This window comes from Anolis sagrei, chromosome 6 (assembly GCF_037176765.1).
Source record: "Anolis sagrei isolate rAnoSag1 chromosome 6, rAnoSag1.mat, whole genome shotgun sequence".
NCBI classification, from domain to species: domain Eukaryota; kingdom Metazoa; phylum Chordata; class Lepidosauria; order Squamata; family Dactyloidae; genus Anolis; species Anolis sagrei.
Window position 1 is genome coordinate 62,702,025 of NC_090026.1, and position 21,751 is coordinate 62,723,775.

At 42.4% G+C, this 21,751-nt stretch overlaps 2 protein-coding genes and 1 long non-coding RNA gene across 3 annotated transcripts in view; 2 read left to right on the plus strand and 1 right to left on the minus strand.

Moving 5' to 3' along the window:
- The window catches only part of TNS3 (tensin 3), a 42,553-nt gene extending 37,676 nt beyond the window's left edge, over nucleotides 1-4,877 (plus strand). Inside the window, exons 10-12 of the mRNA XM_060781537.2 lie at nucleotides 1,206-1,274; nucleotides 1,394-1,420; nucleotides 4,466-4,877. Of these exons, the coding sequence (XP_060637520.2) occupies nucleotides 1,206-1,274; nucleotides 1,394-1,420; nucleotides 4,466-4,610 (241 nt within the window). The 3' untranslated portion in view covers nucleotides 4,611-4,877. The remainder of the gene's footprint in view (nucleotides 1-1,205; nucleotides 1,275-1,393; nucleotides 1,421-4,465) is intronic.
- LOC132778510 (uncharacterized) lies at nucleotides 1,220-21,043 on the minus strand. The gene is made up of 3 exons (XR_009631751.2): nucleotides 20,909-21,043; nucleotides 9,676-9,788; nucleotides 1,220-1,297 (listed from the first exon to the last, which is right to left on the minus strand). It is a non-coding gene; the product is annotated as an uncharacterized lncRNA (long non-coding RNA).
- Nucleotides 20,693-21,751, plus strand: part of IGFBP3 (insulin like growth factor binding protein 3) — a 43,661-nt gene continuing 42,602 nt past the window's right edge. The window contains exon 1 of the mRNA XM_060781538.2: nucleotides 20,693-21,404. Within this exon, the coding sequence (XP_060637521.2) occupies nucleotides 20,990-21,404 (415 nt within the window). The 5' untranslated portion in view covers nucleotides 20,693-20,989. The remainder of the gene's footprint in view (nucleotides 21,405-21,751) is intronic.

Genomic DNA, 21,751 nt, shown 5'->3' on the forward strand with positions numbered 1-21,751 from the left:
CTTCCCCATTTTTTGTTATGTGTTCTTAAGAAAATCTATATAAATAAAAATGTAATATTCGTTTGTGGGATTAACAACACAAAAACCACTGGATGAATTGACACCAAATTTGGACACAAGACACCTAATAACCCAATGTATGTCCTTCACTCAAAAAAAAAATTGTCATTTGGGAGTTGTAGTTGCTAGAATTTATAGTTTACCTACAATCAAAGAGCATTCTGAACTCCACCAATGATGGAATTGAACCAAACTTGGCACACAGTTCTCCCATGACCAACAGAAAATACTGGTTGTCCTTTGGTTTTGGAGTTGTAGTTCACCTACATCCAGAGATCACTGTGGACTCAAACAATGAAGGATCTGGACCAAACTCTACACGAATACTCAATATGCCCAAATGTGAACACTGATGGAGTTTGTAAAAAATAGAATCTTGACATTTGGGAATTGTAGTTGCTGGGATTTATAGTTCACCTACCATCAAAGAGGATTCTGAACCCCACCAATGATGGAATTGAACCAAACTTGGCACACAGTTCTCCCATGACCAACAGAAAATACTGGAAGGGTTTGGTGGGCAGTGTCCTTTGGTTTTGGAATTGTAGTTCACCTATATCCAGAGATCACTGTGGACTCAAACAATGATGGATCTGGACCAAACTCTACACAAATACTCAATATGCCCAAATGTGAACACTGGTAGAGTTTGGGGGAAAATAGAATCTTGACATTTGGGAGTTGTAGTTGCTGGGATTTATAGTTCACCTACAATCAAAGAGCATTCTGAACCCCATCAACTATAGAATTGGTCCAAACCTCCTACACAGAACCCCCATGTGAGCCACAGCAACACGTGGCAGGGGACGGCTAGTGTACTTTATAAATACCAAATAATGTATAAATGCATTCACATGAAAAAAGAAAAAAAAGAAAAATCAGCTTTTAAATGGTAGAAGCACAAAGTTGTGGCAAGGAAGCATATTTGAAGCAACAAAATGTGTGTTGGCTTGTAGAGGTGTGCATGATTCTATTTCGCGCTACGGGATCCAAGGAAATTTGGCAATCTTGCAGGGATCTGATAGGGAACAGTTGCAGTTTTCCTCTGATTCAACTTTCCTCAAGATTGATCACTACATAAAATGCTTCAGCACACTTGATTTCAACACTTCTTACCATTTTTACGTCTTTTCTCTTTTCCCCAGGCTGTTTTTCAGAAGGCACTATCCAGTCAACACTGTTATTTTCTGTGCTTTGGATCCACAGGACAGGAAGTAAGGGTGGCAAGTGTTTTTTCCTAAATGAAATTTCACATATTGTGTGAGATAACAAAACAGTCAAACCAAACTGTAATCATTCTCTTTCCTTCCTCTACATTCATTAATGCAACAAGGTGGATGAAAGATGGTCCTTCAGCAAAGTAAGTACATCGTGGTGTAAAGAATATTTTCTGTTGTCTGTTTTTAGTTTTCCTTAGCTAGAACTGTAATTTCCATCTCTGCTTCATATATGTAAAGATGTATACGATACCCAGTTGTATAGGGCTGTGCATCTACCTCAGAATTCTCTAAAGCAGAAACTTATCTAATGTAAGAACTAGTGAACAAATATGACTCATGGCACTTTTAACCATTTATTGTTGTGTGCCTTCAACTCAGTTTAAACTTATGGCAACTCTACGATAATCTATCATGGATTTTCTTAGCAAGATTTAGTTAAGATTCTTAGTTAAGGGGGCTACCTTTGCCTTTCTTTGAAGTTGGGAGAGTGTAACTGGCCCAGTGTCACCCAGTTGGGTTCTAACTTTACGGAGGAAATTGAAGACCTGGCTGTTTGAACAAGCATTTGATTAAACAGTGTAATTGAACATAGGAATGGAATAATGGATGATGAGACTGGATTCTGATTTTGCTGTTGAGGCGCTAATGATTGTTATTCTGATGTTAATGATTTATGTTACAATTGTGTTTAATTGCCCTATACTTGTCTCGTGATGTTTTGTATCGCTGTTGTTCACCGCTTTGAGTCGCTTGAGGGCTGAGAAAAGCGGTATATAAATAAAGTAAATAAATAAATAAATACATAAATAAATACTATTGCTTTAACTATGCGGATCTTTGTTGCCAGTGTGATGTCTCTACTCTTCACTATTTTATCGAGATTGCTCATTGTTCTCCTCCCAAGAAGTAGACGTCTTCTGATTTCATGGCTGCAGTCTGCGTCAGTAGTAATCTTTGTACCTTTGTACCTAGAAATACAAAGTCTGTCACTGCCTCCACATTTCTCCCTCTGCCAGTTATCAATCTGTCTTGTTGCCATAATCTTGGTTTTTTAATGTTTAATTGTAATCCAGCTTTTGCACTTTCTTCTTTCACCTTCAATATAAGAACTTGCCACAATTTATTATCATCCACACAGTCAAAGGCTTTAGAATAGTGAATAAAACAGAAATAGATGTTTTTCTGAATCTCCCTTTCTCCATTATCCAGTGGATATTGGCAATTTGGTCTCTCGTTCCTCTGCCTTTTCTAAACCCAGCTTGTAGATCTGGCAACTCTCTCTCTCTTCATGTATTGCTGGAGTCTTCCTTGCAGGATCTTGAGCATTACGTTACTGGCATGAGAAATAAATGCCACTGTATGAAAGTTTGAGCAGTCTTTAGCATTTCCCTTTTTTGGTATGCGGATATCAGCTGATTTTTTTCCAGCCTGATGGCTATTCTTGTGTTTTCCGTATTTCTGGCATATGGCATGCATCACCTTAACAGCATCATCTTTCAAGATGTTGAACAGTTCAGCTGGGATCCCGTCGTCTCCTGCAGTCTTGTTGTTAGCAATTCTTCTTAAGGCCCATTTAACCTCACTCCTCAGGATGTCTGGTTCTAATTCACTCACCACGCCATCAAAACTATCCTCAGTATTATTATCCTTCCTATACAGATCTTCTGTATAGTCTCGCCACCTTCTCTTGATCTCTTTAGCTTCTGTTAGGTCTTTTGTTTTTTATCACGCCCATTTTCATTGTGATAAGTATATGTTATTGTTTAAACATCTTCGTTCCATTATTCTATATTGTTAAAGAACACTATGAATAAAAGAATCTTGTTAATCCATTTTTTAGGGTACAATTTTTTCCAAGCACTACAAGGTTTCTTAAAATGTACAATCTCGGTTCTTTATGTAAACTAAAGGTTGTTTCTAAACTCATTGCAAAATTTGCTTCCTGCCTTATATTCAAGGGAAAGGTTGGTAGTGTCTTCCAAGAAAAGCTTACTGTTCTCGTTGAAGTAATTTGTTGAGAAAATTTGTGGTGACCTATAAATGTAATTGTAAATAAGCAATTGTCCTATTTAAATAAGCTTCAACATAGGTACAAGTTTAAGTAACTTCAATAGTGAAACACACAAAATATATACGGTTTACAACATAATTTCATAGGACATATACATCAATGAATATATCAAACTTAAAGGCAGTTCACATTGTGTTTAGTACATTTGAGAATAAGTCAATGATTTTACAACAAAAGTTCACGTTGTATTCCACAAACTTGAGACTATCAAAACTGGAAACAGTTCGTGTTGCTTTCAGCCAACTCGGGAGTCCACAACAAGGTTCCCCGGGTGCTTTTGTGTCCTTGTTTCAAGAACAAAATTCTCTTCTTCAGACTTCTTTCATTAAATCAAAGATCATAGTACTTCTGTGGTTTTTACTAAATTTAGAGAGGACAAAATAATAGATATGCTAAGTGTCACCCAGTTATTTTTTGACAGTTCTTATATAAACAAAACAAGGAATTTACTTACATTAATAGCATCAATGGCTCTGCAAAGAAACTTCAACAAAGTGTAGCCTGCTTCTGCTTTTAATTGCGAGCAATAAGATACAAGAGGTTCCTCCTTTTTAAGGATATCAGTTCATTACCAGTGATTACAGAAAGCAAGTGAGCTCTAATTTGTCATTTAACCTTGTAGGTGTACTGTCTGTAGTTTAGAGATCCAAAATGATTTTCTCTGCAGTAAAGTGCTATTTTGATCTCCATGAGGCTTTGTGATTATTCTTTCTAAAGCACAGAATTTAAAACTAGTGTATGAATGAGATTTTTCTATTAAGTGGTAGTAGAGGATAGAGTCTGAAGCTATGTTCAAGGATTCTAGTTTTCAAGGTTCTGCTTGTTTTACCCACATAAAGTAGTTCACAGGGACACTGAATTAAGTATATTAATGAGTCTGATTGACAGGTAGTAAATTAATCAATTACTGAGTTAGCCAATTACTTGAAACCATGCACCTGTATCTTTTACAATGAACTTCTCCTGAGATGGGAGCATTCAAAATGACTGTTCGTTTACTGATGGGTCCATGGACTGCAATAAATATTGTTGCTGAGTAGCCAGTTATTTCATAATAATGCAATGTTTCTCTGTTCCCCAATGCATGTTTACTGTGTGTTTTCTTTCTCTGCAGGGTGTTTGGATTTGTTGCAAGGAAGCAAGGAAGTGCCACCGATAACGTTTGTCACCTGTTTGCACAGCATGATCCGGAGCAACCTGCCAGTGCCATCGTAAACTTTGTGTCAAAGGTCATGATAGCTTCCCAGAAAAAGAACTGAAAGATGTTGGCAGTGCTGTGAGTGACATTTCAGGAGAAGAATTACTAGAAAGATTATTCCAAGATGGTAGCCACATCTTCTGCAGCCATGTGTTTCCAGGGAAGATGTTCCATGTGCATAGCAATACAAGGACCGATTGTGTTTCAATAATGCCTTCACTATTTATAACATTTTGTCATTAATCTGCAGAGTTAAACCCAGAAGAAGCTAGAAACTAGCAAGATTCCAAATGCCTATTTCTGAATAAACTCAAAAACACGAAGAAAAGGATTGGCGTTTAAATACTATTTTCATGCCTTGGTTGCAGCTTTCCAGTTCAGTCGCTTTATTACAACAGAATGGAAAATCAATCTAGCAAACTACTTTTATGTGGAATCCTTGCTAGAAATCCATGTTCTTTAAGAGTGGAATTACATGATGGAGTTTGTGGGGAAAAACTGCATTTTTTAAAACAGCGTTCTCACCTAGAAATGCTTCTTTCCAGGCTGCTTTTTGCACACACTGTTAGGTTCAGACGTCAGAAACCATTCTTGAAAAGAGAAGAGACTGCATTTGTAGGACTAATAATTTGGTGGGTACGAAAGGAGACCTATGTGGTTTACAGCTCTTCCTGTTGCCAAGCCATGAACCTCTACTAGATCGCCATGGTTGCCACTGCCTTAGAGACAGGACCACTTGTTTTTACTGTTGTTTTAATATGACACTGATGGAAATCACACTTAAAATGGACAGCTCTATTCACAGATGAGATTGATGTAGGTTTATTGGGATGGTGCAGAGAGAGAGACATTTCTAGATCCTTACCTTGTACATTTGCTATAATGAAGGTGAGGTAACTCTAATTTGGTTGGATATAAGCAGTAATGGGGCTGGTTAGTAAAGAAAAGTAAAAGGTGCAGTGAAAAATTGACATATTTTCCATTGCTTTTTGTAGGAAACAATGAGGAAAATGTCATTTTCATTATTGTTGGATAAGAATAAGGAAATATGTATATATGTAATTTGCTTTTGCCTGATAGAAATGTTTTGGTCATGGAACCCTTCAGAATATATTTTTTAAAAAACTAAGCATTGTGAACTCACAAAGCGTTTTCTTTCATCTTCTCCTATTTCCTGAGTATTTTTTTATCACATAGTCAGTTAGGAAATAAAGAGAAAACATTTTAAATATAACCACAAATCTTTTATTTGGGCACAAGAAAATATTGGATATACCACAAACATTTATTTTGGTAGAAAAAATTCCATTCCATTTATTCATTAGTTCTGGTTGAATTGGGAACAGCAATTGGATTTTGGGCAATGTTTGAACATAAATGATGCCAGTTATGCAGGCCTACCTGTGCCTGAGTGAACAACTGAAAGGAACTTTGCAGTCAGAGGAAAAGAGCAATTAGAATGTTTCTGCAACATTTCCATTGACAGTAAAGGAAATGGGCTCAACTTTGAAACGGAAATATCAAAATTGTACAATTAAATCTCCAAAATGTAAATGTACATTTTTGGTTTTGCCAGGCATTGGGATTGATAATTCTACTATCCATGTTTGAATAAATTATTAGGATCAGGAGGATAGCTGCCACTGAAATAACTAGGCAAAGTAGCTTTTTATATCAAATCCTTTCTATATAACATGTATTCTTTAAAGATATGATTTGAACCAACTAGATGGAATTAAGTCCCCCAAAAGTAGTTTGTCCTTCTTGGACTTCTGCAAGAGCAATAATTCATCTTTTTTATTTCTAATTGGTAAATCGACTTTTAAATATGTCACCTGACACTCCCATCCCTATACTGTTTAACATTTTCCTCCTCCTCCTCCTCCTCCTCCTCCTCTTCTTCTTCCTCTTCTTCCTCCTCCTCCTCCTCTTCGTCTTCCACTTCTTCTTCTTCCTCCCTCTCCCCCCCCTCCTCCTCCTCCTCCTCCTCCTCCTCCTCTTCTTCTTCTTCTTCTTCTTCTTCTTCTTCTTCTTCTTCTTCTTCTTCCTCCTCCTCCTCCTCCTCCTCCTCCTCGTCTTCTAAGATGGTGTGGTTTCTGGCGTCTTTCAGCTTGAATCCCCCCCCCCCCCCCTAATTTTTGGAAGTCAGAAGCTGCAAGGGTCAGAAAAACATCTAGATTTCCCACCTTTACAGCAGAGAATAATAATCCAAACATTAATTAGTTCACGCTTATAAAATTAACATTGAATTTGATGGTGTTTGAGAAACTAACCATTATTCAGCAACATACAGCAGTATAATAAATATTCACAGTTTATTTATCCCCATTACATATAAGTGACACTTTGCATTCCTGCTCAAAAACTGCATTCTTAAACTTGTGCAAATGAATGTGGTCTCATACCTTTGTATAGTCATTTCCCGTGCTTTTTGGATTGTCTCCTCTGTTAAAATTCTAATAAAATTGTAATTTTATAAATCTTATTCTATACCTTGAGACTTGTTTGCTTTCAACTGATGTTCTTCAGTCTAGGCTATGATAGAAATGGCATCTTTGTAGAAAAGATAACGGGTTGGAGTAGTTTACAAGAATTAACAAGTATGATATATGCTCACACACCTCTACTGTGACATTACAGTGGTATCGTTTCTAGAATCATAGAAAAGGCCACAGAGGGCATGCGGTGCAACACCCTGCCATGCAGCAATACACAAAAGCTCTCCCAATGGTCTGATACAGGAATATAAGATCTCAATATAGCTTTAAGAAAAACATGAACAAGCTACTATATCCCTGTTATAGTCAGAATTAATAGGCATTATAAGCATCACATAGATTCTACAATTTGTCATCCAGTTTTCCCATTTGCCAAAAGAGAATATAGGTTCCACTTTACCCTCGTTTCAAAACATTGACCTTTCCCACTTTCTCAGCTTTTATGTGAGAAAGACATTGGAAAGATTCTTCTCAAAATAAAAGCGGTCTATCAGCCAAAGTGAGATATACTTAAATTCCTAGATGACAAGATTTTGCTGTATCATTCTCTACCACACAATGAATCTTCTAACAAGCAGTTTCTTCACTCCCAATTCCCATTATATATGTATGCTAATACAGATAATTGCCAATGCATGTTTAACATAGCCACAGTAGCCAATATGGTTATATAGCAAAAGCACAATGCAGAGACAAACTGCTTCACACAAGAGTTTGAATCCACTTTAAATCTGGATTCTGCCTCCTCCAAAATACTGGAGTTTGTAGTTTAGTGGGGCTGTTAAAGGCTCCTCCCTAAAGTACAAACCCCAGAATTCTGCAGGAGGCAGCAACCAGCTTTAAAGTGGATTCATTCTCTAGTGTGATAAGAGAACATGACAGGGCTTAAGAATAATACACTTTATTTGTATTCTGCCCTTCTACCCTAGGGGACATGGAGCGGATTACAGCAGTCTATGCCTTTACAATCATATACAAATAGAGGTGGTGCTTCATCTCTGACTATGGGGAGGAGCTCTCTTCCATTTTTCAAGCTGAGAAGCCTGTGTTGTCATCTGATTATGTGGCCAGCAAGATTGCTTGGAGCATCTCTTTGCTTTTTTCCATCGAAGTGGTACCTATTTATCTACTCACATTACAGGTTTTCGAACTGCTAGGTTGGCAGGAACTGGAGCTGACAAATGGGAGTTCACCCCATCTTGTGGATTAAATAGGATCCTGACAACCAAGAGATGACTATCCATCCTCTATTTAAAATCCTTGCAAGCACTCAGATTCTGCCCTTTCTATCTATAAATAAAAATGTAATGTTCGTTTGTGGGATTAACATAACTCAAAAACCACTGGACGAATTGACACCAAATTTGGACAAAACACACCTGTCAGGCCAACAAGTGACCATCACTCATGAAAACACTAAAAAACACAACAGAAGGGACTTTAAAAGCCAAAAAAGCAAAAAGGCTTTACAGCGCATGTGTAAAAACAATTCCCCCGGTAAACAAAACACACAATAGCATATCCACACTCTCTTCCGGACTACAGCTCCTAGTATCCTCTAAACACAGCCCTTTAGAAGAGGAGGATGATCCAAATGCACTGCTTCCAAGATGCAAGCTTTCTTCTCCTTGGATTTCTTTGAGAGCATCCCAATCCCTGCATATTTCCTATTTCTGGACTGCAACTCCCAGCAATCTTCCAGGTAGATAAGACAGGTAGGTATGTAGATAGACTGATCAGGAGGAGTGCTGGGAGTCGCAGTCCAAGAATAGGAGAGAAGGATGAGGGGAGAAAGAGGAAGGGAAAGAAAAGGGGGGAATGAAGGGAAGAGAAAGACAAGGAAGGAAGGAGAGAATGAAAGGAAAAAAAGGGAAGGAAGGAGAAAGAAACGAGGAGTGAAAGAGGGAGAGAAGGTTGACCACAGCAATGTGTGATGGGTACAGCTAGTTGTTTATTAAAAATTAACCAAGTTGAGTAGTGCATTCTTATTTTATTCCACGATCCTGCTTTATTTTTATACTACAATATGCAACGTATTGCAACTGCTCTCATATTTCGAATCAAACAGCAAAAGGGATGTGCAGAGAATGGCATTGTTTTTGTAATCAATGAGAAATTGAATGATTTATACAGAAATTTTAAATAACGGCAGAATTTATTTATTTACAGTATTTCTATACCGCTTTTCTCACCCCTAGGGGGAGAGAAGATATCTAAAAGCACACACAAGAAAGCTTAAGACACAAAAAACCTATTTCCCTACCACAGTTAAACTTTACATTTACATCAATAAAATGCCTGGCAGCTTAACAGATCAGACACATTCCTATCATCCCATCACATACAAGGAGGGGATGCATGAATGAAAGGTCTCTTTGCCTAATATTCTTTGACAGAGGGTTTTAACAAAGAATTCCAGGGCTCTTTGTTAAAATCTTTGTCCAGCTTGAGTTGGACATTTTATCTACTGCTTATTTCACATAGACTCAGCGGTTTCTTATTGCATTCACACAACACAGCAACACACTTCAGCCAACACACAAACATGTTGTGACACAGAGTTTGGAAAACTCAGCTCTAGGTAGCTATTTTATTTTTTCAAACAATCCTAAAAACACCTGGTCTTACCTGATTTTGAAAGTTAACCAAGTTGGATCTGGTTAAGAGCTGGATGGAAGGCTATTAATTTATAGCAGACTAGCTGTCCCCTGCCACGTGTTGCTGTGGCCCAGTCTGTTGATCTGTAAAATAAAGTAATGAGAAATTGTTGGTTTCTAATATATGTAATTTCTTTATGCTTGTGGGTAAACAGTATTTCTTGCTGTTTCTTTCTACTTATGTTCCTTGATGCAGCCCAAACTCCCACTGGCTTTTTAAACTGCTGCATCACAGTCATGATGAACTTGTCCGTGAGGACTCCAAGATCTTTTCCCCATGTACTGTTGTCAAGCTAGGCGTCAACCATCCTGTACCTGTGCATTTCATTTTTTTCTGCCTAAGTGTAGTATCTTACATTTGGGTTGTTGTAGGTTTTTTCGGGCTATATGGCCATGGTCTAGAGGCATTCTCTCCTGACGTTTCGCCTGCATCTATGGCAAGCATCCTCAGAGGTAGTGAGGTTTGTTGGAACTAGGAAAAAGGGTTTATATATTTGTGGAATTACCAGGGTGGGACAAAGGACTCTTGTCTGCTGGAGCTAGGTGTGAATGTTTCAACTGACCACCTTGATTAGCATATAATGGCCTGACAGTGCCTAGAGCAAACTTTTGTTGAGAGGTGATTAGATGTCCTTGTTTGTTTCCTCTCTGTTGTTGTGCTGTTGTAATTTTAGAGTTTTTTAAATACTGGTAGCCAGATTTTGTTCATTTTCATGGTTTCCTCCTTTCTGTTGAAATTGTCCACATGCTTGTGTATTTCAATGGCTTCTCTGTGTAGTCTGACATGGTGGTTGTGAGAGTGGTCCAGCATTTCTGTGTTGTCAAATAAAATGCTGTGTCCAGGTTGGTTCATCAGGTGCTCTGCTATGGCTGATTTCTCTGGTTGAAGTAGTCTGCAGTGCCTTTCATGTTCCTTGATTCGTGTTTGGGCAATGCTGCGTTTGGTGGTCCCTATGTAGACTTGTCCACAGCTGCATGGTACACTGTAGACTCCTGCAGAAGTGAGAGGATCCCCCTTGTCCTTTGCTGAATGTAGCATTTATTCGATTTTCTTGGTGGGTCTGTAGTTTGTATGTTGTGTTTCCTCATCAGCTTCCCTATGCGGTCAGTGGTTCCCTTGATGTATGGCAAGAACACTTTTCCTCTGGGTGGATCTTCGTCTTTACTCTCGTCTTGCAGCTCTTCTGATGTCTGAGGTGGAGTATCCATTGGCCTGTAGAGCCGAGTTGAGGTGGTTCAGTTCATCTTGGAGGAGGTGGGGTTCGCAGATTCTTTTTGCACGGTCTGCCAAGCCTTTAATTGTGCTTCTTTTTTGACTTGGGTGATGGTTGCAGTTTTGATGTAGATATCTATCTGTGTGTGTGGGTTTTCTGTAAACGGTGTGACCCAATTGTTGATCTGGTTTGCGGATGACTAGGACACCTAGAAAAGGCAGTCTTCCTTCATTTTCTTTTTCCATGGTGAACTGGATGTTTGGGTGGATGCTGTTAAGATGGTCCAGGAACCTGTTGAGTTCTTATTCTCTGTGGCTCCAAATGGTGAAGGTGTCATCCACGTATCTGAACCATATCGTGGGCTTTTTTGTTGCTGTTTCCAGGGCTTGTTTTTGAAAGTGTTCCATGTAGAAATTAGATATGACCGGGCTGAGGGGGCTCACCATAGCTATCTTACATTTGTCCTTGTTGGAATTCATTTTGTTAGTTTTGGTCCAGCTCTCTAATCTGTTAAGATCATTTTGGATTCTGATCCTGTCCTCTGGAGTATTAGGTATCCCTCCTAATTTGGTGTCATTTGCAAATTTGACAAGTATGTCCTCTAAAACTAATGGAGATAACAAGAGCGAATCCATTTTGATTAGCCTCTCTCAAGGTGAGCTTTGTATATTTATTTAGAAAAGTGCAACATTCATTGAAATTATTTAAAATCCACCCCCTTCTTTCTTCCAAACACACTCCAATCCTCCATGTGTCCCTTCCACTAGGGACGTTGGAAGCAGCAAAAGACACTTGCAACAGCCCACCGCTGTGTTGCGGCGTCAGGAGTTGATGAGCGGCGTAGCACGTTTGTCCCCTTTCATTCCCATGGCTCAGACTGAAAAGGAAGCGCAGTGACGAAGGTGCCAAAAGTGAACCCGGGAACAGAACGTGCTCCTTGGCCGCCCTCTGTTGCATGGACGTAATGGGAGGAAAAGTATTTCTTTCAAGCCGGGAAAGGCAATTGCACAGGAAGAAAATGTCGGAGTCACTGTCACCCTCTCAGGAAACAAAAGAGGAAATGTCAGTCACGTCACTTGTATTTGTTTCCCAGCCTTTGAGGACGTGTCACTGCCTTCAGGAGGCGGGAGGCAAGGTGGAGGAGAATCAGGGAGGAAATGCGCCTTCCTCCGGCGTTTAAGAATAGATCATGAGTTATGAGTTCCTTTTTTTCCTCTGAAAGGCCTGCCCCAAGGGCCTACTACTCCTTGTTCCTCTCAGCATTGGGTTTTCGGGCTAGATGGGAAAATAAAGAGAGACAGAATCATAAAATCGTAGAATCAAAGAGTTGGAAGAGACCTCATGGGCCATCCAGTCCAATCCCCTGCCAAGAAGCAGGAATATTGCATTCAAATCACCCCTGACAAATGGCCATCCAGCCTCTGTTTAGAAGCTTCCAAAGAAGGAGCCTCCACCACACTCTGGGGCAGAGAGTTCCACTGCTGAACGGCTCTCATAGTCAGGAAGTTCTTCCTCATGTTCAGATGGAATCTTCCCTCTTGCAGTTTGAAGCAATTGTTTCACGTCCTAGTCTCCAGGGAAGCAGAAAACAAGCTTGCTCCCTCCTCCCTGGGGCGTCCTCTCACATATTTATACATGGCTATCATATCTCCTCTCAGCCTTCTCTTCTTCAGGCTAAACATGCCCAGCTCCTTAAGCCGCTCCTCATAGGGCTTGTTCTCCAGACCCTTGATCATTTTAGTCGCCCTCCTCTGGACACATTCCAGCTTGTCAATATCTCTCTTGAATTGTGGTGCCCAGAATTGGACACAATATTCCAGGTGTGGTCTAAACAAAGCAGAATAGAGGGGTAGCATTACTTCCCTAGATCTAGACACCATGCTCCTATTGATGCAGGCCAAAATCCCATTGGCTTTTTTTGCTGCCACATCACATTGTTGGCTCATGTTTAACTTAATGTCCACGAGGACTCCAAGATCTTTTTCACACGTACTGCTCTCGAGCCAGGCGTCACCCATTCTGTATCTTTGCATTTCGTTTTTTCTGCCAAAGTGGAGTATTTTGCATTTGTCACTGTTGAACTTCATTTTGTTAGTTTTGACCCATCTCTCTAATCTGTCAAGATCGTTTTGAATCCTGCTCCTGTCCTCTGGAGGATTGGCTCTCCCTCCCAATTTGGTGTCGTCTGCAAACTTGATGATCCAGCCTTCTAAACCCTCATCTAAGTCATTAATAAAGATGTTGAACAGGACCGGGCCCAGGATGGAACCCTGCGGCACTCCACTTGTCACTTCCTTCCAGGATGAAGAGGAAGCATTGGTGAGAATCACCCTCTGGGTTCATCCATTTAACCAATTACTGATCCACCTCACCGTAGTTTTGCCTAGCCCACATTGGACTAGTTTGTTTGCCAGAAGGTCATGAGGGACCTTGTCGAAGGCCTTACTGAAATCCAGGTATGCTACATCCACGGCATTCCCCGCATCTATCCAGCTTGTAACTCTATCGAAAAAAGAGATCAGATTAGTCTGGCATGACTTGTTTTTGATAAATCCATGTTGACTATTAGCGATGACCACATTTGTTTCTAAGTGTTTGCAGATAAATTCCTTAATAATCTTTTCCAGAATCTTGCCTGGTATCGACGTGAGGCTGACCGGATGGTAATTGTTTGGGTCATCCTTTTTTCTCTTCTTGAAGATTGGGACCACATTGGCCCTCCTCCAATCTGCAGGAACTTCTCCTGTTCTCCAAGAACTCTCAAAGATGATAGCCAATGGTTCCGAAATGACTTCCGCTAGATAAACTGTGGCCCCTTCTACATTGCAATGTAATGCAGATTTTCAAATCAGATAATCCACATTATCTTCTTTGAACTGAGTTATATAAGTCTACACTGCCATATAATCCAGTTCAAAGCAGAATCTGAATTTTTAATGGTAGTGTAGAAGGGGCCTGTGAGGTCTTCCAATGGTATTGTTGGCTTTCTCTTGCTATGCTCCCCAGAGCGGATAATGATATACTTGGGCCCAGAAGTGGGGGACTTTGCTTGCTGCTATGGCAAATGTATGATTTTAGGGGGAAAGAGGAGGGATAAAGTTAGCCTGGGATCCCTTCTCAGCTGTTTTATGATCTGTGTTTGTGGGAATGAATGTTGATGGCAGAAGACAGCTTGGATTTTAAAAGCTCCCCGTCATCATCACAAATAGAGATTTGTAAGGGAACTATTCCCTGTTTGACAGAATGAACATCCTCAGTACAGGAAATGCATAATGAGCACATCTCATTGCAGACACTTCCCACGCTCGGTCTCCTTAATAGCATCTCACTTTGGTTTTATTGCCGATTGGGAAAGGATCCAATGGAAAAATGTTAATGCAGACACTGACTCTACAAGTTGCCACCTTCCTCTTGGTCCTAGTTCAGGCTTGAGCACCAGGCCATAATAATAATAATAATAATAATAATAATAATAATAATAATAATATTCATTGGAACCTGTGCTACAAACACCATCTGCCTGCGACAAAGAACTGGTGGGATCACAAGCCAGAAAAAGTTACAGAAAATGAACACATCAAACTCCGCTGAGACTTCCAAATTCAGACAGACAGAGTTTTGGAGCACAATACTCCTGACCTCACAATCATGTTAAAAAACAAAGTATGGATTGCCAATGTTGCAATCCCAGGTGACAGCAGGATTGAAGAGAAACAACTGGAAAAGCTGACACGATATGAGGATTTGAAGATCAAACTGCAAAGACTCTGGCACAAGCCAGTCAAGGTGGTCCCAGTGGTGATCGGCACACTGGCTGCAATGCCTAAAGACCTTGGCCTGCACTTAAACACAATCGCCGCTGACAAGATTACCATCTGCCAGTTGCAGAAGGCCACTTTACTGGGACCTGCACGCATTATTCGCTGATACATCACACAGTCCTAGACACTTGGGAAGTGTCCGATGTGTGATCCAATACAACAGCCAGCAGAGTGTCTGCTGTGGATTCATCTTGTTGTTGTGAGGAAGTTGTGAGACAGGAGGGGGAAGTCTGGAAGGAGGGTCAGGCGGGCTGAATTGTTGAAACAGTGAAGCTTGTCAAAGAAGGGGAGGACTGTATGGACTTTTCTGCTACCTTGCTGCCATTAGACCTCTGTGAGAAAGAAAAAAATAACCAAGGCAGTGTAAGTAGTAAAAAAAAAAAAGTAGTTCATTTAGGTCCCTTCTAAAGTGCCATATAATCCAGATTATCTGCCTTGAACTGGATTATACGGCAGTGTAGACTCATATAATCCATTTCAAAGCAGACAATGTGGATCATTTACTTTAATAATCTGGATTGTATGGCAGTGGAGAAAGGGCCTTAGAAACATCTGGGAAACAGTAAAACACTCACTCCATCTAGTGATCATCTGATTAGCAATGTTTCTCAAACTCTGCTCCTCCGGGTGTTTTGGATTTCAGCTTCCAGAAATCCCAGCCAGTTTACCAGATGTTAGGAATTGTGGGAACTGAAGTCCAAAACATCTGGAGGAGCACACTTGAGAAAGACTGTATTAGAGTACGAGAGTTCTTGTTTTATGTTTTACAAAGCAACGGTTACATTCTCAAGGCTATTCTGTGCTTCCTGAAGATGCAAACCAGTTGTTTCCGTGTTCCCCTTCCTAGGGGAGAAGGGCACACCATGACATACATACCTCGTGTTATCTTGTGTGTTTTGGGAGAGTTCCTGGAAGTTTGATGGCATAATGTCCTGTGAATGCTGCTGGTTGTTGGATGCTTTGGCAACTGGTGCCCTGTGGATACTGGTGCTGTATGCCATATTCTTGGAATGCTCCGTTTCCCATTGATGGCAATTGCCTTGGACATTTGACTCTCAGGGAAGGCTGGCACTCAGTGAGATTTACAGTTAGAGGGCAGCATTGCAGCACTCTGGAGGAGCAGAAGTTAGAACAAAGCAGTGGGAAGTAAAAGTTGACAATGGAGGTATTCCATTTCCTATCCCAGGAGGTCAAGTAGACAGCTGCACAGCTATGCCCTGGGGTGTTTTTCTTCCGGCCAGCTGCATTCCCAGTTTTAGAACACATTTCAGCATGGGTAGGTGTCTATAATGTTCTTCACATTTTGCAGAATCGTTGTCACCATGTTTTGGTTTAAATGTGGGGCTCGCTGCAGCAAGAGGCTTATTTCAGATATTTTCCTGACTTTCCTTGAAATGCTTTCTACTCTGTAACATGCACTGCAGCCATAACATTTAAACTGTTATGAATAAACATAACAGTTTAAATAATGCACCAGTAAGGCCTTTTCGCGAACCACCATGAGAATTTCGGGGGGAGGGGGGCTGAAGCCCCTCAAGCCCCCCCCCCCCCCGAAATTCTCATGGTGGTTCGCGAAAAGGCCTTACTGGTGCATTATTTAAACTGTTATGTTTATTCATATCATGATCTGATCACCATTATTTATTTATTTATTTATTTCAAAGTTTTATATACTGAGCTTCTCACCTCATAAGAGGGACTCAGCCTGGTTTCCAACCATAAAAACACATACAATCGGTAAAATATCAAAATACACATTACAATAAAACATTTAAAAAGCACATATATTTAAAACTACAGTGGTCAGTCGTCATACTAAAACTGAATATACACCGTCCTCCATCCAGACCATACTCAATATACCCCATATGGATGGAGGTATTGGGGTAATGATACAAAAGGTTTGCTAGGCTAGACCCTCTTTCACTCAGACTCAGCCCCCCCCGCACCCCCCCGCACCCCCCCCCCCCGCATTATATGGTCACTCTAGGTGAACCTCTTTACAGCTGGGGTGTTTGAAGTGCAATGAGATTACCTCCCTAACTTTCATCTCCTCAATTAATTTAGTATTTAATATCAACTATCCTGATTATTTGCTGGAAAGCAAACTCTGTCAAGAGTATCAAGTCCAACAAATTCCACACATGTCTTAAGGCTATTTCATTGTCAGGAAGGTGGAAAAGGCAACAAGGTGATCAGATTTTAGATCACATGTATAAAACACAAGGCCCAAACAAGGTACAGTGGTCCCTTGCTCCTTCGCGGTCTACTTATTGCAGACCCGCTGTTTCACGGGGTTTTTTATTTTTTAAAAAGAATTTCACCCTCCTTACCTTCCTGATCCTCCTCCTCTTCACCGCCTGGAGCATCTTGGTGCCGCTTGGGCCCCATGCGGTGTCGCAGCAAGAGGTCCCAGGCGGCGAAGAGGAGGAGGATCAGGAAGGTAAGGAGGGTGAGGGGGGAAGAAGAGCCGCCCCTTCACCTTCCTTACCTTCCTCTTCCTCCTCCTCTTCACCATTTGGGGCCTCTTGCTGCCCCTTGGGCCTCATGCTGCGTCGCAGTAAGAGGCCCAGGCAGTGAAGAGGAGAAGGATGAGGAAGGTAAGGAGGGCGAGGGAGGAAGAAGAGCCACCCCCTCACCTTACTTATCTTCATCTTCCTCCTCCTCCTCATTGCCTGGGGCCTCTTGCTGCCCCTTGGGTCCCATGAGGTGTTGCAGCAAGAGGCCCAGACGGCGAAGAGGAGGAGGAAGAGGAGGAAGGTATGGCGCATGAGGGCAGAAGAAGAGCCACCCCCTCACCCTCCTTACCTTCCTGTTCCTCCTCCTCATTGTGGCATTGGGCCTCTTGCTGCCCCATGGGTCCCAGGTGGTATTGCAGCAAGAAGCCCCAGCCAGCGAAGAGGAGAAGCATGAGGAAGATAAGAAGGGTGAGGAGGGCAGAAGACTCTGGAATATTTGTGCCAAGTTTGGTCCGGATCCATCATTGTTTGAGTCCACAGTGCTCTCTGGATGTAGGTGAACTACATCTCCAATACTCAAGGTCAATACCCACCAAACCCTTCTAGTGTTTTCTGTTGGTCATGGGAGACCTGTATGCCACGTTTGGTTCAATTCCATCGTTGGTGTTCAGAGTGCTCTTTGATTGTGGGTGAACTATAAATCCCAGCAACTACAACTCCCAAATGACAAAATCAAATGTTTTGAGTGAAGGACATACATTGGGTGGTTAGGTGTCTTGTGTCCAAATTTGGTGTCAATTTGTCCAGTGGGTTTTTTGTTGTGTTTATCCCACATACGAACATTACATTTTTATTTATATAGAAGACTAGCTGTCCCCTGCCACGCGTTGCTGTGGCCCAGTCTGTTGATCTGGAAAATAAAGTAATGAGAAATTGTTGGTTTCTAATATATGTAATTTCTTGATACTTGTGGGTAAACAGTATTTCTTGCTGTTTCTTTGTCAGTGTTGATGTGGAGAGTGTCTGGTTTGCCTAGTCTGGAACATGGAACATATCATTGTCCTTCTTTAGGAGTCCCTTTCAAACCTATGATACTATCTCTGTGTGTGTGTGTGTGTGTGAATCATACCTATCTATCTATCTATCTATCTCTATGGCTGGATGGCTCTTTGTCAGGAGGACTTTGATTACGTTTTCTTGCCCCGGTGAAGGGAGTCGGACTGGATGGCCTTAAGTATTTTCTGTTGGTCATGGGGGTTCTGTGTGGGAAGTTTGCCCCAATTCTGTCGTTAGTGGGATTCAGAATGCTCTTTGATTGTAGGTGAACTGTGAATCCCAGTGACTACAATTCCCAAATGTCAAGGTCTATTTTCCCCAAACTCCATCTGTGTTCATATTTGGGCATATGGAATATTCGTGCCAAGTTTGGTCCAGATCCATCATTGTTTGAGTCCATGGTAGTCTCTGGCTGTAGGTGGACTACAACTCCCAAACTCAAGGTCAATGCTCACCAAACCATTCTAGTGTTTTCTGTTGGTCATGGAAGTCCTGTATGTCCCGGTTGGTTCAATTCTATCATGCTATTTGATTGTAGGTTAACTATAAATCCCAGCAACTACAACTCCCTATCTATCTATCTATCTATCTATGGCTGGATGGCTCTTTGTCAGGAAGGCTTTGATTATGTTTTCTTGCCCTGATGAAGGGAGTTGGACTGGATGGACTTAAGTATTTTCTGTTGGTCATGGGGGTTCTTATGTGGGAAGTTTCCCCCAAATCTGTCGTTGGTAGGGTTCAGAATGCTCTTTGATTGTAGGTGAACTGTGAATCCCAGTGACTACAACTCCCAAATGTCAAGGTCTATTTCCCCCAAACTCCATGTATTTCCCCCAAACTCTCCGAACGTATTCTCCCCTACGAACCATCAAGATTACTAAGGTCATCTGGAGAGGCCCTGCTCTCGGTCCCACCAGCCTCGCAAGCGCGCCTGGTGGGGACGAGGGACAGGGCCTTCTCGGTGGTGGCCCCGCGACTCTGGAACTCTCTCCCTCTGGAGGTCAGAACCGCCCCATCCATCCTAACATTTAGGAAACGGGTGAAGACGTGGCTGTGGAGTCAGGCCTTTGAGGAATGAGACAACACCATAGGACTCTGGGTGGAAGTTGATGTAGATCCATCTTAATAGGACGACTGACCACTGTAGTTTTATATTTAGTGTATTTTAAAGTTAATGTGTAATTTGTGATATATGATTTTTTAATGAATGTATATGTTTTTATGGCTGTAAACCGGGCTGAGTCCCTCAACGAGGTTGAGAAGCTCGGTATACAAAACTGTGAAATAAATAAATAAATAAATAAATAAATAAATCTGTGTTCATATTTGGGCGTATTGAGTGCTTGTGCTGAGTTTAGTCCAGATCCATAATTGTTTGAGTCTACAGTGCTCTCTGGATGTAGTGAACTACAACTCCCAAACTCAGGTCAATGCTCACCAAACCCTTCCAGTATTTTCTGTTGGTCTTGGGAGTTCTGCGTGTCAAGTTTGGTTCAATTCCATCGTTGGTGGAGTTCAGAATGTTCTTTGATTATAGGTGAACTATAAATCCCAAGTACTACAACTCCCAAATGACAAAATCAATTTTTGGGAGTGTAGGACATACATTGGGTTGTTAGGTGTCTTATGTCCAAATTTGGTGCCAATTCCTCCAGTGGTTTTGCGTTCTGTTAATCCCACAATGAACATTACATTTTTATATAGATAGACTAGCTGTACTCGCCATGCGTTGCTGTGGCCAACCTTCCCTCTTTCCTTCTTTCCCTCCTTTCTTCCTTCCCGTCTTTCCTTTTTTTCTTCCTCCTCTATCTCTTTCCTTCCTTTCCCCTTTTTCTCTTCTGCTGTCTCTATTTTCTTCCTTCTCTCTTTCCTTCCCTCCCTCTTTCTCTACATCTTCCCCCCTTCCTTCACTCCCTCTTTTCTTTCCTTCTCTCATTCCTTCTTTCTCTAACTTTCCTTCCTTCTCCCTTTTTCTTTCCCTCCCTCTTTCTCTCCTTCCTTCCTTCTCTTTACTTCCATGCTTCCTTCTCCCTTTCCTTGTTTCTTTCCCTCCCTCCCTCCCTCCCTCCCTCTTTCTTTCTTTTCTTCCCCCGCCCCTTCTTCCCTTTTTACTGTATTGTCATTTAGCTTTTGGGGGCTTTTTAAGTCCCTTCTGTTGTGTTTTTCACTGTTTTTATGAGTGAAGGACATACATTGGCCTGTTAGGTGTCTTGTGTCCAAATTTGGTGTCAATTTGTCTGGTGTTTTTTGAGTTCTGTTAATCCCACAAACAAACATTACATTTTTATTTCTATAGAAGATGTGCCATCGAATCTAAAGCGCGGCACACTTTTGGCTATGTGAAAAAAGGAAGGGAATGGTGTTGTTCCAGTGGCAGGCCTGTTCTTGACTGGCGAGGGTTCCTGTTCCTTCTTGTCCTGGCTTGTGCCTGAGTGGTGTGTGTGGGTGCCTGAGGAGGGCTGCTTTCTGGGAACACCTCGCATGAGGCAAAAAGATGCGCGCCCTTTCTTTCCCCTCAGAGTGCTGCTGCCTCTGTGGAAGGTGCAAGTACCTGTGAGTGACTCTCCTCCTCCTCCTCCTCCCTCCCTCCCTCCGCCCCTCCCCCACCCTGCCCTTTCTCCCAGTGCCTGCCCTGTGCGCGCGCCTCTCCCCACCTTGGCAGAAGGGAGCCCCCTGCGCCTGTGCCTTGGCCCTTCTTCTCTCCTGCCTGACTGACTGACTGAGTGACTGAGACGATGGGCTGGCGCTTCTGCTTGCTGCTGTGGGCGGTGGCGGCGCTGCAGAGCGGGCTGGCGGGGCCGGTGGTGCGCTGCGAGCCGTGCGGGCCCGGGGCTCTGGAGCGGTGCAAGCCCCTGACGCCGGAGTGCCTCGAGCCGGTGCGGGAGCCCGGCTGCGGCTGCTGCTGGACGTGCGCCTTGCGCGAAGGGCAACCCTGCGGCGTCTACACGGAGCGCTGCGGCGCGGGCTTGCGCTGCCGGCCCCCAAGCCAGGAGCCCAAGCCGCTGCAGGCGCTGCTCGACGGCAAGGGGCTCTGCGCCAACGTCAGCGGCGAGGCGGCGCGAGGAGGAGGAGACAGAGGCGCGAGCCCCTCGAGCAGCAGCAGCAGCAGCACCCTCCGCGAGCTCCTCTTGAGCGTGGCTCACGCGCCAGGTGAGGAAGGCAGAGACAAAGGGCTCAGGCAGGGGAGGAGGGCCAATCCTAGGCTTGGAGGTGGCTCGCATTCAGTACTAGGCCCCTCAGCAGGCAGGGCAGCCCGTTTTCCTGGTGCACGTAGCAGCCTGGCTTGGAAGCCGGACACACTCAGGGCGAGGGCAGTTTTTACCTCACAACCTCTGAGGATGCTTGCCATAAATGCAGGCGAAACGTCAGGAGAGAATGCTTCTAGAACATGGCCATATAGCCCGAAAAAACTACAACAATCCAGTTTTTGCTTTGCCTCCAAGGGACTGGGAGCCTGCAGACAGCCTGTGCTTTGGGCGCCCAGCAGCCTGGGCAGT